The sequence below is a fragment of the Mycteria americana genome, chromosome 2 (genome assembly GCF_035582795.1).
Source record: "Mycteria americana isolate JAX WOST 10 ecotype Jacksonville Zoo and Gardens chromosome 2, USCA_MyAme_1.0, whole genome shotgun sequence".
Taxonomy (NCBI): domain Eukaryota; kingdom Metazoa; phylum Chordata; class Aves; order Ciconiiformes; family Ciconiidae; genus Mycteria; species Mycteria americana.
In genome coordinates this window covers 106,885,775-106,903,302 of record NC_134366.1, presented here as the reverse complement: position 1 = coordinate 106,903,302, position 17,528 = coordinate 106,885,775, and the positions used below count along the sequence as shown (strand labels likewise).

General features: G+C 36.9%; 1 protein-coding gene across 1 annotated transcript in view; it reads right to left on the bottom strand.

Annotated features, from left to right (window-relative positions):
• Positions 1-17,528, bottom strand: part of GABBR2 (gamma-aminobutyric acid type B receptor subunit 2) — a 497,107-nt gene that overhangs the window by 231,576 nt on the left and 248,003 nt on the right. Inside the window, exon 7 of the mRNA XM_075494175.1 lies at positions 16,657-16,893. Within this exon, the coding sequence (XP_075350290.1) occupies positions 16,657-16,893 (237 nt within the window). The remainder of the gene's footprint in view (positions 1-16,656; positions 16,894-17,528) is intronic.

Genomic DNA, 17,528 nt, shown 5'->3' with positions numbered 1-17,528 from the left:
GTTATAACCAGTGGGATTCTGTTGCAAGTGTAGAAATAAGAGCAAAAAGCAGTGCCATCTTGGAGTGGAAGAGAGATGGTGGTAAAGAGCAAACCGCGGGTGCAGAGCTTCAAGGCTGTGCGCCAAGCATCTGCATTGTCGCTCTGTGAATCAAACCATGCGCATTTGATTAGCTACAATCAGTGTTTAAGTCAAATAGATAGTCTGAATTATTAATGTAAACTGTGCCTTATTTTGCCTGCCAGTTAACAAAGGTTAAAGGGACATGAGCTTAAAGTTGCGTTTACCTAAAAGGTTGTGGTTATTACAAGTAACTTTTCTCATTGTTATAACTGAAAGACAATTGAAACAACAACAACAGAATGTTGTGAAGGTAACAGAGCTTAAATACGTTACCACGATGAGTTAATTCTTTTTACAAAAATAGGGAAAATAATTTTACTTTGGCAGAGAAAGATAGCCATCCCTTTTTTCCCTTCCTAAAATCTCATTAAAGCATGAGGGAATTGCTGTGTTTCAGAATTTTTTACTTGTTCCCCTTCCTGTATGAGATCCACTGCTGAATGAGATTATTCTAGTGACTCACCGGGCGTTTGGACCAGGTTCTTCCCTGGCTACTATCTCCTATGTACTGCCAGGCATTACTGAGCATTGTGGAAAGCAGTCTGAGATATGGTTGGTATGAAAGACACAAGAGAAAATAAGGTTGTTGTATTGTATTAGGATTGCATCACATACAGCTGCGTTTTGTTACTGACTGAGAGGAGTGTGTGATTTATGTATTTTAAAAAGCATTTGCAGACCTCAAAGAATAAAGCCAACCTAACACTGAAGTTATTATTGTGATTTTATTATCTCCATTTGATATTCCTATTTATAACTTAAGATCACAAAATACATGCAGTCTGCAAAAGCCTAACATGGTATATCTCTGCTAGCGTTGTAGTTTGGGCTGTAGCACAGCCTCGCATGTCGCTCAGAGAAGTGAAAAGCATGTCACAAATTAGATTTTCAGCCATGACAAGCCCCTGGGCTGTGGCATGCCTTTATTGAAAAACGTAAGTCTGACATGCCTTTAATTTCACTGAGATGCACATTAAAAATTAAAATTTGTATAATACTCACATTTTGTATAAGGGTTTATTCTCTCTTACTGTTAGCATTTGTGATATTGTAAAACAGTTCCACAAAGAGAGATTACTAAACATTAACTCTCTATGGGAAATGTTTCTTTCACTTGGATACTACCTATCTTGAAAAATAAAGAACTTACTCTTTTAAGGCTTGATTCAATACAGCCCTTTACCAGTCCATTTGGAATACACATGCTTAATATTCAGTGTGCCCTTAAGCACTTCACTTAATCAGAGTCTAAGAGAAAGACCAGTATAAACACTTTGAAAGCCTCAGGGAAAATATTTTTCAGAAATAAAATATGAAATTCAGCTATTCTGCCCCCAATATGTTTAAGTATCTGTATTAAGAAGTAGAGAAAGAATATTCTACTGTTTTTAAACAGTTGGTTACACATTACATGTTCCCTTGATTTACAGTGGAGAAATATGCAGTTTGACACTTGTAAATGGGCAATAGTTAGGATCTTCCATCTTTATTTTATAATTTTTATGGAGTTCTTTCTAACCCTGCTCTTTTTTAGCACTCATCATTGGGTGAGCCTTTGACCAATTTACCAATTCATCACAATGCTTATCTAAAATACCCTGAGTTTATAAGGCAGATAATATGATTATCAGGATATACATAAAGTGCATCATCCACTTTCCTGTGGAAATACTCTACAAATTTATTTCAATCAGAAATACAATACAGTATGCTTGTGTTTAAATACGTACTAAATAATAAGTTACACAAGAAAATCAATATTCTAGGTGCTTAGCTGCATCTTTACTTGCCTGAACATTTTTAACAGCTGACATTTACTCACTGATGCACCATGCAAATATAGAAATCTAAAATGCCCAGATCTTAAAAACCCCAAATGCCCAAATATAAAAACCAGATCTGAAAAGAAATAATTGGTGAGGTAGTTACAACATTTTCTTTCCTTTCTTCCTTCCATGTATATGCTATTTGCAGTAACAGCTACAGAAATTTATGAGCTCAATGACTCAGATGCCACTACTTAGGTTTTAAGGGAAAGTATACTTAATATTCATGATCCATAACACTTATCCAAATGTTTTCTGAACCACATCTACAGGGACTTCTGTTCCCTCTGCCACAGCTTTTCCTGCAGCCCAGGAGCAGCTGGGATAAGTGCTAGAAGTGCTCTGGACCAGGTTCCCTCCCCTCCCTCCCAGGTTATGGGTTGCCTCAAAGAGGGGAAATGGCCCCTGCTGTGTCCCTTGGGACTTTACAGCTGTGTTATGGAAAATATACCTAATGCAGAGAAAAAACTTAATTTGGTCTACTGCACTGTTAGGAAATAGCCACTAAAGGATGTCTTTCTTCCCATAAACTTGCACTTTAGTTTTTGCAAGAGGGAAAATGACACTAACACGCACAGGTCTGAAACACAAGTCTGAAAAACTGAGCACTGAATCTTTTCTAGAATATTAATTGTGGCCCTTTGACCTCTATAAAATAACCTGCATCTTCAACATGGAAACTAACAGAAAACGTGATTTGGATACAAAGAGATCCAATTTTCCACAGCACCATAGTCTTTGCATTCAAAGAATAGGCTATGGGATAAATCCCATTAAAATGAATAGCTTTAAAATCACACAAAAATTTACAAATCAATAAACAACTTCAGAGTTTATAATGGAAAGATCCTTACAATGGCTTTGTGATGCTGCTGAGGTCTACACACAATTCACAACGATCAGTGTGTTACCCAGTATCTAATGCTGTGTTGGTTTGTTTTGCACTCATCCAAAGGGACCAGTAAACAATTATCCCTCAGCTGTACATGTAGCTTGACTGATTCACTTCCAGATGCAATTTAACTGATCTATGTGTTCTTACCTGAGTCAATTTATATTTTTAATCCTCTATCAAATTTTGTGGTGTCATAATTGCTTTTTTTAAACTTTTGCCTTGCTTCTATATCGATGAAATGGTAACAATGGAGAGGTAACTGTGTAGCCAGACACCAGGAAAAGGTTTTCATTTAAAAAAAAAAAAAAAAAAGGAAATTAATGGACAAGATAGGTATTTTGAGTCTCAAATGCCAAGCTTCACGGTCATTCATATCAAAAGCACCAGTAACAAAATTTCTGAGATGTGACTGAGATCTTAGAAACTCAATGTTAAGAAAATCTAACACTTGCAATTAGAAATTATCATTGCAGCCTTTTTTGGAGATGCTCACATGCTTCTCTGGTACGCAGCAAACATCTGAGTTCAGCAGAACAAGAGCCTCCAGGCTGCAGAAGTTTACCTCTGTCTCACAGAATTCACATTCAGCTGAGACACGCACTCCTCATCACTGTAACTTCTTCTCCCCTTTGTAATGCCTGAAGAACATTTTAACTCCTGAAGAACATTTTAACTGAAGTAGCTCAGCATGAACATGCGGAGGCTGTAGCCCCACAGTCACCAGGCAGATGCAGCACCATGACCGCACTGCATCAGAAAGCAAGTCGAGCAGCGGCACACGGGACTAGAAAGCCAGGTGAGGCAAGACCTTCAGTTCCTGAGACTCCACAAACGATTCAACAAGAATTTCCTCCCAGAGGCACTGCGTGGAGCAGGGCCCTGCCCTTCATCGATGGTGGCTGAGGGAGGGAAAGAAAATTGCCAGGCTTTCTGCTGCTCTCTCTCACTCCTGGGACAATATTCTTCGCTGTCTCTAGCTGTGTTTTTTAGCTCTGTATATTTTGTGGCACTCATAATGATGATGGCTTATGCACAACATCATACTAATTACATGATCAAACACAACTGAACCTACATGATCAAACACAACTGTCTAATCCAGCACCTAGAATGAATGAGGCAGAATTGAAATTGCACAGGCAGAAGAATTTCACCAGAAGTTTTTGGGGCACAATTTACAAGGTATAAAAGGGATAGAATTTACAAGGTATAAAATAATCCATAACTGTGCTTTTCAAAGTTTTCCAATTAAAGAGCTGGCCCCTATACAGCTAATTTATATCTACTGATAATAGATTTGACAAAGAAAGTATGTCAATCTATCATAAATGGAAAACCACTATAGTTTTTGCTGATTTTGAAATACAGTATACAGCAAATTCTTTCATCAAATCATTCTCTATAATCTCTTGATTTGTGTTGATTTACTCTGGAAAATTCTTCAGTTTGTCAATATTACAGTCACATTCAGAATTTTACACGTCACCACGCAGCACGTAGAGTGTTCGCTGTAGTGACGAGGAAACGTCAGCCCTGGACAGCTTTATTTACATGAACTGCGATATTGTTTAATCATAAGTTCACTCTTTGGATTTAAGTTATGTTGTTTTGGTTAAAGCTGTGTTGTTTTCATCTAAATTATCTTTTATCACACCTACTGATACTACATGAGCGGCACAACACAGAAACTGTGCAGGTTATGCTCGGGGTGAAGGGTCACTCAACCAAAAAGTCTTGATCACACATAAGCGAGGGAGCTGGGTACAGCTCTGCTTATCTCAGTTGCATACACAAGATTTAACATTGTCAAGGCAGTTCTTGGACAAGAGGCAGAAAGACTTGTTGGGAGACACAATAAGGTTTCATGAAGCTTTGGCTAGATGATGGAGGCTGGATATATAGATATACAGATATATAGATACTCTTGAAAGTATCAACAACACAGAGATATGTGAACTTCTCTTTAGCCCATGCTCTAAAAGAATAATCTGATTCCTGACAGTGGTAGGTGGGCATGGTTATAATTTTGGTGCATTTGAGGTCATTAAAAAAAAAAAATCACAGAACTGAGAAAATTACTGTCACACAGAAATATTCAACAAGTGAAGCATGATGGGTCCTAGATTTGACTAAAACTGTTTATAACAAAATGAGAGAACAGCCTGCTTCCTGTCCGGTGTTCTGGGTTCAACCGACAACCTCAGCTGTCGTTACGGACCAGACATAAAGCGGGTGATCATGCAGAAGGCAGAATCCTGGGATTATTTTTCTAAAACTTACAGAACTGAAATACTCACAAATTGTTCAAATGAGGAGGTTGGGAAAAAAAAGAATAATAAAGGCAGCCCACTTTAGTTTCTAAACTGCTGCCTTTGGCCACTGCCTGTTTTGCCACAGCAGCTCTGAAGCTGGGGCTCAGCACAAGTAGAGCATGCTGTCCTAGACTGAAGGGGCTCCAGCAAGGGCCTTTCTGCAGTTTCTGCCTCCTCACCTTCCACGAGTTTCTTCATGTGAAGAACTCCAAGGGGGAAGTCCTACCATACCATATGCTCTGCTCTACTGAAGTGCAAGATCTTTGTTGTGTTATGAAATCTTAAAAAAGAACACTATCTTAACATTGCTCTAACAGAGGACATATATTTCAAAAACCATCCTCTTCACCAGCAACTGTTGAGGCAACAACCTGCTATGAGAAGACGGTGGGAAGAAGAGCAGAAGGCAACAAATACAGAAGTCCCAAAAGCCAATTCCAAAAATACTAGAAAACTATTTGAAAAAGTACTGTGCCTTTGTCTACAATAAATGCCATTATAATACTTTAATTTTCATGTGTTTTACTAAAATGCTTGCAGGCTCCAAGAATCCTATTTGCAACTGGAGCACCTCTCCAAGGAAGAAAACTAGTTCATCATAGAAATCATGACTGCCAGAAAAGAGGAGCAATGATGTGTGAAAATATAATCCATTGAACATCAGACCTGACAACCTCAGAGCATCTCCAGGCTAAGTCAGCTAATAACACCATTTTTAACATTACAGGTGGATTCACACTCAGCAAAATGCTATATTCAGGTTAAGGAACATTTTTGCCTTGAGCTGTCATAAAGATTAACAACAGCAGAGAGTATGTTAATTGGTGAAGCCAATCTCAGAAGTACTGCAGTATGAACAGAGAATTAAAATACAGTTTTAAATGTTTAAATTTTTTTGCTGGCCAGAAAGTAAAAATGTCACATTGCAAAATATTCCCCAAGGGACAACTTTGCTCTTAGGTGCACACAAAAATTCCCATCAGGCTAAATTCTAATTCCTGTAATATCAATGTAGGTCACTTTCACTGAAGACAAAAAAGACTCCTTTTAAAAGCTTTTGAAAATTGTCCACTGACAGGGTAACCTAGATGAAAACAGAACATAAATTAAAGTTTGCCATGCAAATATTCAGCAATGGAGAGAAATAGCCCAATTAACCTAAATCAACAGATCTTTGTAAATGTGACACAAAAATTATCAGAAAATGCATTTTTTAATTTCTTTTCTTAAAGTATCCAAATCAGTGATGTAAAGGATAAAAATAAACAGTTTAGAACTAATGTTATAATTCACAATTTATTTCCTAAATGAACCTTCTGTAAGATTTTGGCATATTTAAAAATATATTTATCATTTATGTGCTTTAATCATTCTCTAAACTCCCAATACTTAATATAAAGCCAAACAGATGTTGAGAAGACTTTAGAGTAGTATGATAACAGCTCTTCAAAGAACAGTAGAAAAAATATTATTAAGATTTCCACAAATGAATAGAATTCCTATTGCTTCAACCTTCATAACATTATCTGTACCCTCTCTGAGATTTCTCCTTTATCTTTATTCCATATCACTATTTCATATTCCCAAATATCTGATACCCAGTTAAGAATTACACTGTTGTGCCAAAAGAATGTATATAATGAGCACAACTGATCACTAAAATATTCAGCATTTCTTTGATTTACATGATCTGCATTAGAAGTTGCAGCCTTTTATAGGCATCAGTAGATGTTACTTTTCAAATTGCTATACTCCACCACATTATTTCAATCGCTCACAGTTATTTGACATCTGAGTCATGTAATTCCACATAGTACTCTATCTAGAGGCATTCTCCAAATGTGCTTGAGCAAGCTCTTGTGTCTAATCATTCATTACTAACTTTCAGCACTACAACTGATCAGCACTCTTAAAATGTATTCATTAATTCTAGAAAGCATTTCAGAAGAATTTTTTTCTAAATTTTCTGTGAGCAAAAAGGATTTTAGAATAACATTTTGAGTTATAGTCACAAATTATGTATTAAAGTAGTTTGCTACGTAAGGACCTCCCCCTGCTCATGATGAAGTTAAGAGATTTTCCACTGATTGAAACAAGAACAGGATCAAACCAGTAAAATCTTACTATACTTTGCCTGTACAGTGAAATAATAATAAAATGCAATGTCTAATAAAAGAAGTGAGAACAATAATACTAAAATTTTGCATCTTTATGGCATTTATTGTCCCAGAAGAGTCCTGGTGTAAAGCTAGTAAATAATAACTTCCTTATCCGTCTGAAATCTCAGTGAGAGTTTTAGGTACACAGAGTGGAATTACCAGAGCTGGAACGATCCCAAGGCAGCAGGGCTAACATCTGTTCCCATGGAAAATAAAACAAGAACTATAATACCCTCCAGCAAACAGGAATTCAGTTTTAAATTATTTCTAAAATATGTTATCTCTAAAATCATAGTGTTTTTTAACTCTAGAGTCATGACTGAAAGGCATTCACATCTCAAACTTTAAGCTAACTCAGGTACTTCTGCAGTGCTCTCTTCTAGGACAGAAGGGAGATAAATCAGAGGTAGGTCTGAGGAAAGAGTTTGCAGACTGAGGCTGATGCGGGATAACTAATCTTGCTGCTCCAGCCGCTGAGCATACCAAGAGAATATGCTGCAACTGAAGGCTGTACTATGGTGAATTTCATCCCCAAGCCACTGGGCAGCTGAGGGCTTGGAAGTACCCATGGAAGATGTCTTTGCTTGTCATTTCAAATGGAGACATAGTAGATAGAAGCAGTAGCATCCCTAAATTTTCCATACATCTTTTTTTTTTCTCTTAGCGACACAAATGCAGGAATAACTATATCACTGAAAAATACTTTTACTCTGGAAGGTCTGCAATTCATAGATTTTTGCCTATACGTCATTGCATCATCTGCAAAAGCTCACCTGGAAGCATTGTTCAGCTGTGCCTCTGCCAGCTTGTACTTGTTTGATTCACACACCGTCATCTGCCAGGTAACCATAAAAGAGCCTAGCTGGCTCTTCAGGACCATCATGCTCCATCTAGTAAACACTTACATGGCCCATCTAGTAAACACATGGCCCATACATATACGTCTATATCTGGACATATTTCTATGGAATGAATATAAACTGTTAGTGATCTGCTCTTCAACAAGGACAGTAAAATCAATTTCAAGAAAAGCACAGTCAGGTGCGAAGATGTTCATTAAACTCTACGCACTATTAAACAAATCAGAACAAGTATAAGAGGCCCTGGAGACTAGAAACTCAGAACTGCTCGGTGATGCGGATTATATGAAAGCCTTCCAGGAAATCTTTTCCTTTCCCATTATATTCTCCTAAATACACCTTTTCCTGCAGTCTTCCTTTCCAGACTCGTTGTTAAAAAAAGATGTGTGTGGGGGTATGGACATAGCTATGGATTGAATTCCTCTCTCAGGGCCTCCCCATCCAGATCCCAGACCCTGCTGACTCTTCATCTGTCCTCTCTGCACTCAAGACATTTCTCTCTTGGGGAAGGAACAGCTTTCCTTTACAGGCAATAATACTTGAAAGGGGCTTGAAATAATTTTAACCTGCACTATGTAATCATAGCATTCAAGACAATTGTTTGCTAGGCTACTGTATCAATTGACAAATTATGTGCTACCACAGCTACCAAGAACTGCATCAGGTCCCAGGGCAATTAAAGCACCTAAGATTTTCCTTTCTCTATCACGCTTCACTTTCCTTCTGCGCCTCCTTTAACAGCAAAGTTCTAGTCCTTCCTTTGGAGGTTACGGCTGCAGTTTCGGCGGCAGGAGAAATGGCTAAATTTCACAAATAGAAAATTAGAAAATTGCCACATTGTCAGCACCACACGCCTTGCACCACATTTTCCATTTTGGATTATAGTTGCAGGAGAGACTCTGACAAAACAGTTCTTATAGCATATATTGCAAATCCTTAACTCTTTTCCACAGGCTTGTATATGGAGAACAGAGACATGTTGTGCATATTCTCCTGCTGATACGGGATCATCACCAGAGATCCACACTGATGCATCATCTGCCTTTGATCGTAAGATACTGACATGGTTTGAAGCCACGGTATAGGTGGATGGAGCTACTCCAGGTTTTCTATTATTTTTCAGAGATGATATTTCATTGGTATACTTACCACAAGTGGGTCACTTCTCTGTGAGTGTCTGTAAGATTTTATCCTACCACCCTTTTTCAATAGGCATATGAACAACATTTCCTGTCTCTTGTCAAAAAGAACTCGGTGAAGCGAGGCACAGGGCTTTACCACAATGAAAGAAGGTACATAATATTTTTCCTTCTTTTTCTACTACATGCCGGAGGGGTGGCAAAGGAACACCTTACCTACCTAGTACTTCTGTCTAAATAGAACACAAAAGGCCATGTAACCATCAGGAAAAACAATTTCCTGCTTATGCAAGAGATACCAGAACCCGTAGTTCCTATGTTGCTTGTCCAGCATGTATAGACTGTCCTCTCTTTCAGTATTTTTTTTTTTTTTCAAATGGCCCTCTATACCAACTTCAGATAAAACCAACTGGCAGAGGAAGAAACTGTTTTGAAAATTCTCTTTAAAACCACTGATAGCCTTTCCCAGTTTAACTGCTGATATGGAGCAGGACAGAGCTTCCAAACTTGGTAAATTTTATTTTTTCTTTACTCTTTCATCATTCGACTTCAAAGAATACAGAAAAGAAAAGCAGAATAAGAGAAAACAAACAAAAAAAAAGATAAAACAAAGGTGGATTGGAAGCAGGCAGCTACAAAACAAAGCACACTTCAGAAAAACCAGGGTGGTGGAACTACTGAAATGTGCTTTGTTTCTTCAGAAGCTTGAAGGAGAACTGTCCTGTGAAGCACAAACCTGCACCACCACTTAGCCAACACAATCACCTTCACTAGAGCTTTGTTTCTTTATTATTTGTAGGGACTTCCACTCTTTGTACCCAAAGTAGCAACAAAGCAGCTTCTAGGGCGTATTATGTTAAACACTGGCTAGATACAGACAAAATTAAATATAGAGCAGAGGAAGCTAAGACATGTTAGCCAGATCTTAGAAAAATGTGTCACTAGCTTTTCTGTAAATGTATGTTGTTCATTTATTTTCATCAAATATCCACCTATTAGAATGACAGATGCAGTAATAACTGCTCTACAACTTTAGACTAAAGCCTTTTTTATTTGCCACCTACTATATCTATTAAATCGTCAGCTGCTGATTAGCTTGAGGGCTAATCTTCAAATGTCACAGTTAATTTCAGTTCTCACTTTAAAAAGTTAGTATTTCCTTCTGTATGCAGTTTTACATTGTTGGCAGACGAAAACATTTGAACTGAATTTTCCTAATGAGCAAACATTATTTATGACCCTATGCAAACTTGCTGACGGCTTTAGCATCTCGCTATTTTGAGGAGTCTCCTCAATGAATTGGCCATAAAGAGAGCAAAGTATTTCACCAACCCACTGTACTGCTCTCAGTTGCTCATCTGTGTTGGATAATGCACTGGAAGTCAGGAGGGAGTAAGGAAGTAAGAGATTCACCATGTTTATCTCCACTGGGGGAAGCACAGATTCAAGGTTCAGGAAAACCAAAAAGAGAGGTAGGAGGTCTTGCACACAGCCAGACCCCAAGTATTTTTCTTTCTTGTGCTACACAAGAAACCCTGTAACAGGAAACAAGTTCTGAAAAATCAAAAGGAAACACAAGGCATTAAGTTCAGAGTAGTTCACATTCATAACCCATGGGGTCAGGTGCGGAAAAAACTGAGATCTGCCGACAGTCAGGTGAGGTTGTGAGCACATGCATGCGTGTGCATACATATATACATATATATAGTTTCCTGACTATACATTTTGCTAGCTTATTGAGCTCCCTCAGATCACCCAATTATGGATGATGGCCAAATGAAAATGTTCAAGTGCCCAAAATTAAGACCAAGCCAAATTTGATGAAACATTCAAAAGCATTTCTCAGGAACAGATATCTTTATAGTGTTAGGTATCCCACTGCACACTAAAGCTCCACCCCCCAACCCCCTTTATAAAATTAGGTGTACTTTTAAAGCACTAGTCTAGATTAACAAGAATCTACTTTATTAAAATTTCTGCCCTCCCCCCAATACTTTTACTATCTGCCCTACCTCAGCCATGCCAACAAAGAAAATTTGACTCCAGGTATAAATAGCTCTTGAGACTTAATTCAAAACTGTTCATGCAAAATTAACCTCACTGATCAATGCTATTACAGAAATGTTTGTTAGACACCCATATTAAGCATAAGTTCACTCTGCTAAAGTCCACACTAATTCCATCTGATTCTCTGCCAAAGACTGATGTATTCCTTAATTTAACAGTCTTAGGGTATGTTATTTTTCCAGGATGACATGAAATAAATACTTTTTCCCTGTTCCTATTCTGATTGTAACACCTCCTATATTTCTGAGATTCCTGTACAGCACAGTGGTTACTGAAGCCTGGAAAGTGGAAGCAAGCTGCTAAAATCAATCTTCAGAAATAATCAGCATCAAAATACAAAGTGAACTTCATATCAATAAGCATTTTTCCAGTTATGAAACATGACTGGATCCATTCAAATGCAGGATGCCAGGGACAGACTTGAAAGTTATTTCATGGCTGTGGTTTCAACTCTGCAACAGCTACTGTGATGGAATTTTATCCTACTGTGCTAGAGTCTCTGGCTGACATAAAAGGAAAGACAACACTGTATTTAATTTTCTCTCTCCTCCACTGTAATTCTTTTTCCATTAAACACAAATAATAGAAGGCCATGAGATGAAAAATAAATTAACAATTCTGAAGCCTTATTTATACTCACAGATAATAGCAGTAAACTCAAGTAACAGAATACCCTACTGAAACAGTTACAGGACTTCAAGCATAAACCAGGGAGAATAGTTGACATTCATGACAAATTCATGACAACACATCAGTGACAAAGGTGAAGTGATTAGAAAATTAGAGGAAAGAATTTTTTAAAATAATGTCATGTTTTGCATAAAAAATAAATTAGAAATTGTCTCCAACACTTGTATTTTTCCCACCACCTGGCTACCCCATGGAACCAATACAAACTTTTACCATACTGAGAACAAATGTATTTAATATCTTTCCAAGTATAACCAACTTCTTTTTGCTAGCAAATATAAATGTTGCTGTAGTTGTAAAGTACTATGTAACCACCCATAGTCTTTACAAAGAGGAAAAAAAAAGGGAAAAAAAGACTAAAACAAAATCCTTCTATTTTCTAGATGGATTTTGATTCAGTATGCACTAAATATGACTCAGTATCCTGAGAAGACAGCACTAATTCTTCACTAATTATCAAGCCTACAAGTTATACTATTGTAGTATTACACAAAATAAAGTTAGATCTTTCTTCTTTTTTTTTATCCTTTAAGCAAACAATCTTGCTTTAGGAGAATTATTCTAGCTCTGTGGAAAATTCTCTTTGGCTTTCACACATATATGAAGGGCATGTTATGGGTAGTATGCTACAAACTGCTGTATAATTGAAATGCAGATATATAGCTATGCCAGATATATATTTTGTTTCCCATCATTTTATCACTCTGTACTGATTCAAAGTAGTAACACTTCAATAGAGACCTAAGTAGATTCTCCAACTCTACCTCCAGTGGCTCTATCAACTACATAAGGGGACTCCTCAGACATCTAAACTGTGTCAAACTAAATTGCGTGAGTACTTATTTTCTTATCTTTCATTTTCTGACACTTAGGTTATCAGTAAGAATGTGTACTATTTGCGGAGAGGGATATAGGCAAGGAAACAGGCATCCGGCAGTTTATAAATCATTAGGGTGGCAGGGTTGTATTCAGTTTACAAAACTGGCTTTACCTGGATTAAGAAAAGTGGAAAAAATTGTCCAAAATCCTTTAAGAGATTTTTTTTGTTTCAATAATTTTCCCATTAAAAAATAAGTAAGTTCTCTGATAAGCAAGGAATTAGAAAAATGTAAACCATAAAAGCCTGGCTAGTCCCAAATCAAAAGGACTCCTATCCTGAATGCTGGTCATTGCAGATTGATCATTCTAATGCCTTACTCGGATCACACAATGCCTTACTCCATTTGGAAAGAGCCAACATCAGGGGATCTGAATGCAGAATTAGGACATTCAGATTAACAAAACTGTAGGAACATCCCTACAGGTCTTTTGTTCATTTGTATTGCATTTCTCATCACAAAGTACTTTTGTACCTGTAAAACAGTATTCATTTTAGCTTTGAAAAAGTGTAGCAGATAACTATATTACTGTTTTCTGATAAAACACCAAATATATGTTTCCTTGCTCTATATTCAAAATACACAAGAAAAGTATATGATAATCAACATGGTTATAAGTCAGATAAGCGTGAAGGAAAAATAACAGAAGGAACCATTTTGCTAAGAGAAAAAAAAAATCCAGAAAAAGAGAAGAACCTTCAGGAATGTTTAAGGAATAGCTATAATTTTCTTTCCAATAGATTTCTGACAGTAGAATTAGAATAAGTAACATCTATATACTGAGTTTCTGATGCACAAAAAGAGGATTAGTCCTGTCAAGTCTTTGGGCAATAGACTAAACTGTTTTCTAAATGTTGTCTCCTAGGAAAAAAAAGGGTCAGAAAAAAAGAACAGAAAACTGGAAGAACGATATTCTGTGTAATCAGGAACTAGCACACTTCAATCACAGCAAGTCTTTTAAAAATCATTTAAAAAATTCCACAAACCCCACCACTCAACAGTGATTATATTTTTTGTAGTTTACTATAAATAATTTCAAAGAAAATGAAAACTGGGTAAAGGGATTTATTATTTATGACATGACAATGTTTCTGATATTATCTTCACAGAAAACATAAAGACACCTCTTAATAGATTTTGCATTTTTAGATTCTTGTCTACAGCTTCTTTCTACCTTCTCCTCTTACCTAATATTTAACAACATATTTTACTATATCATTGGATGAGTTTTTGAAGATTGATCAGATTTAGTCCTTCCTTTTATTTCTTCTTTTTTCAGAAACTCATTTAATATTTGGCATAGATACGCTAGAATAAATGAATGTCCCTTTCCTGTTTAGAATAAGGTTTTAAAAATAAATTGTAAAAATTTTATACTAAAATACTTTTTCTGGAAAGAAGTATTAAAATGAGATTTGGCACTCCAAGACCTAAAACTTATGTTCCAGTGAAAGTTTTAAATTAGGTCACAAATGACAGCAATTTATTAGACTGAAGAATAAAAAGTTTAAAAATATTTCTGGTAAAAATCAATCTGTTCCTTCAACTTTCTGAACATTTCAATGCAAAACTTTTAATATCTGCTATAAAACTCTTCCTCACACTGTCTGGAAAAACTTGAGTGTTGTTTGTTCTAATTATATCCTAAGAAAGTGTAGCTGCTATAGATTTTCTTCTCTCCATAGCCTTCTGATTAAAATGTTTTTGTGAATGTGTTACAGGAACAAGAAGCGTGATCCTCACAAATACCAGATTTGGGCTGTGCATTGTCACGATAACTTGGTAGACCAATGTTAAAGAGAAACGTTTTACAAAGTGCCTCAGACAAGTACTACATGCAATGAATAATCATGCTGTAATTTCTTTAAAAACCATGATACCTGAGGGAATAAAGTAAACACGGCTGAATATGGTTGGTGAAACTTTGATTCATTCCCTCCCTAAAGGGATGCAGTTCATGTGTGAGCTTTTGCTGGTGTCTCTGAAACTAATAAAAAAGAGCCTTCTTCATCTTAGAGGTTTGGGTTTTTTTTTGGGGGGAGGAGAGCAGTGAAGGGCAATTAAGCAGTCCTAATGAAATCTATCAATTTTACTATAATTGGCTGTCAAGACTAAGCAGCAGGCAAAAAAACTAAGATGGGGAAAGAAAAAAAAAAAAAAGGAACTACACAGCAATACACAATTCCAACCACATTGAGAGATACTGTACTTGGAATAAATCAGGACAGAGATGTCCGAGTCCCTGCAGAGTCTGGTTCATAGCTGCTACTAACTGAAAGCTTTATCAAAGAACCAGTTCTGCTATGGATGCAATGGGATACCCCATAACAGCATAATTCTTTTACTGAAGACTTCAGTCAAATTCAGTGTAAAAAGAAAGCAAAATTCATATTGTACAGGCAACTAGATTCTAGTATTGTCTTGCCATATGATTGTTTTTTACTTACAAATCCTAAATTAGTTTCAATTGTACTGTGATACAAAACATAGGCTTCTTCAGCAATTAGCAAGGACACCAAAAAGTTGAGCCTGCACTCATTGTTGATGTCTATATGTAGGCATTTCCTCCTTGAACCAATTTGTGACATGTATGACAACCTTAATTCTGCTACATCAACGTGTTTTGAAGTTAACTGATATCCAAGACAATTTAAATTAACCTGGGGACAGAATCTGACAAGCCACTGCACAGTGGCAGAACCGTTGCCAACCTTCTGCACGCTCTTGCTGCAAGGAAGTGCCTAAAAGCACTCCCTCTGTGCACTGCTGAAATAGACACTTTTTCGACAATCTGATTTCCTTTTCTAGTCCTGTTGCAGCCCAAGTACACTGCTTAATGAAGTGTGTTCCAGTAGGTTTCTCATTTGCTACTGTTGGAAACTGTGAAGACCATTCTCCCCAAAATGGAGTCCGCTCATCTGTCTTGGTGAAGGAGTATGGCTCTGCACGCTCCTGAACACATATATGCCATTAACTTCTGACTGAAGTTGCCTCAAATACAATTAAGTAATTAAGAAGTTTTAGGGCCACACTCCTATTGTCTGTTTTACTCTGCTAAACACTAGAAGCAAAGTCAATAAAAAAAAAAAATTACTATGAATTTGCAATGGTGCAATTGAAAATAAAATGAGGTTATTACTATATGTGACCAGTTCTTCTTAAGTCATAGTCAACATGCTTTGTACTTGACTGTGAAAAAATACAAATTATAAATAAACTTAAATGGCAACTGAAGTATGTTGTAAGAATATCTAGGATGTACAGCACTGGAATTGGAGACATTAGTTTACTATAACCTATTATCAAAAATAAATGATGGAGGGAAACAGGAGGTATTTTCAAATCACATTCCACCTACTTCTCAACTGCTAAAACAGTCACTTAAAAGGTCACTGCAGTTTGCAACACTTGTGGTTCCCTTGAGACCACTCTGAGTTGTTAATTCAGATTACATCCATGCTTAAAAATTTGATAACCAAGGAACTGTACAGTGTCATCACTTGGCATCAGAAGACAGATAATGAGCAAGAGTCTCAAGGCAACAACATTAATTTTTAAGATAAAGTAGAACTGTGGCAGCTCTGAAGATATAAGAAATACACAACTGTGTTTCTTTTTCAAGAGTATTTAAAATTTAATGCTTGCTTCAGCTGCTGACTTAAAATCACAAGCCTCCTCAGCCCCACAAGTATCTGGCTGGGACTTACCGTTACTCCAAAGAAGTTGGTTTCATTCATAGAATCCAGAAAAATTTTGCCAAGTTTGTGATTTGTATAGTTAAAATCTTCAATTTTTTGGTGCTTGTTGGTGGCATTGAGATACTTCATTGCCCGCTGCAGAGTCTTGGCAATCACCCATATGCCATCATAGGCATAACCATGAAATTTGCTGGATTGTCCATCACCGCGTTTAGCATTGTATTCCTTTTCATATTGCTGTGGAGTCTGCAGAGAAGAAAAACTTCAGATTTACTTCAATACTTAATATTTTACAGATTGCGTCCAAACCTACACCTTGAAGCGCACTCTCCAATTCAGAGATGTGCATCACTAATACAGAAAAGACTGCCAAAACAAACATTAAGGAAGAAACGTGCTGCCTGACTTACAACACTGATGGCGAGACTGGGTGGGAGACCTAGGAGACAGGGAGGCTGAAAAGCAGTTGTTCGGTTTCCTCTGTAGGGAGGATAACCTTGCTTTATTTTGGTTTTGTACAAAAGGCTTCAGTTCAACCAAAGCCACCAGCATACTGGTGAGCCATAATGCTACAACAGAGAATAAGTCTGTATCCCTGCAAATTAGTGGTCTGATTACACTTTATGGGATAATGCAAAACAAGTGACCTTTACTTGAGCAACTATTTGCTTAATGTGAAATTATTTGAGTGGCAATTTGTCTATGTTTTACAAGTTTACTAAATTCTTTATGGTGTGCTATCTTATGATGAGTTGCCGTTTTGTAAAGTTGCCTTTTGTGCTCACTCAGCAAGGCATGCAAGACAGATGAAAAAAGATGAAAAGCAGCAAAATCAGCATGTTTATTCATTGGCCAGAGTTTGCACGCATTTGTTCTGTGGC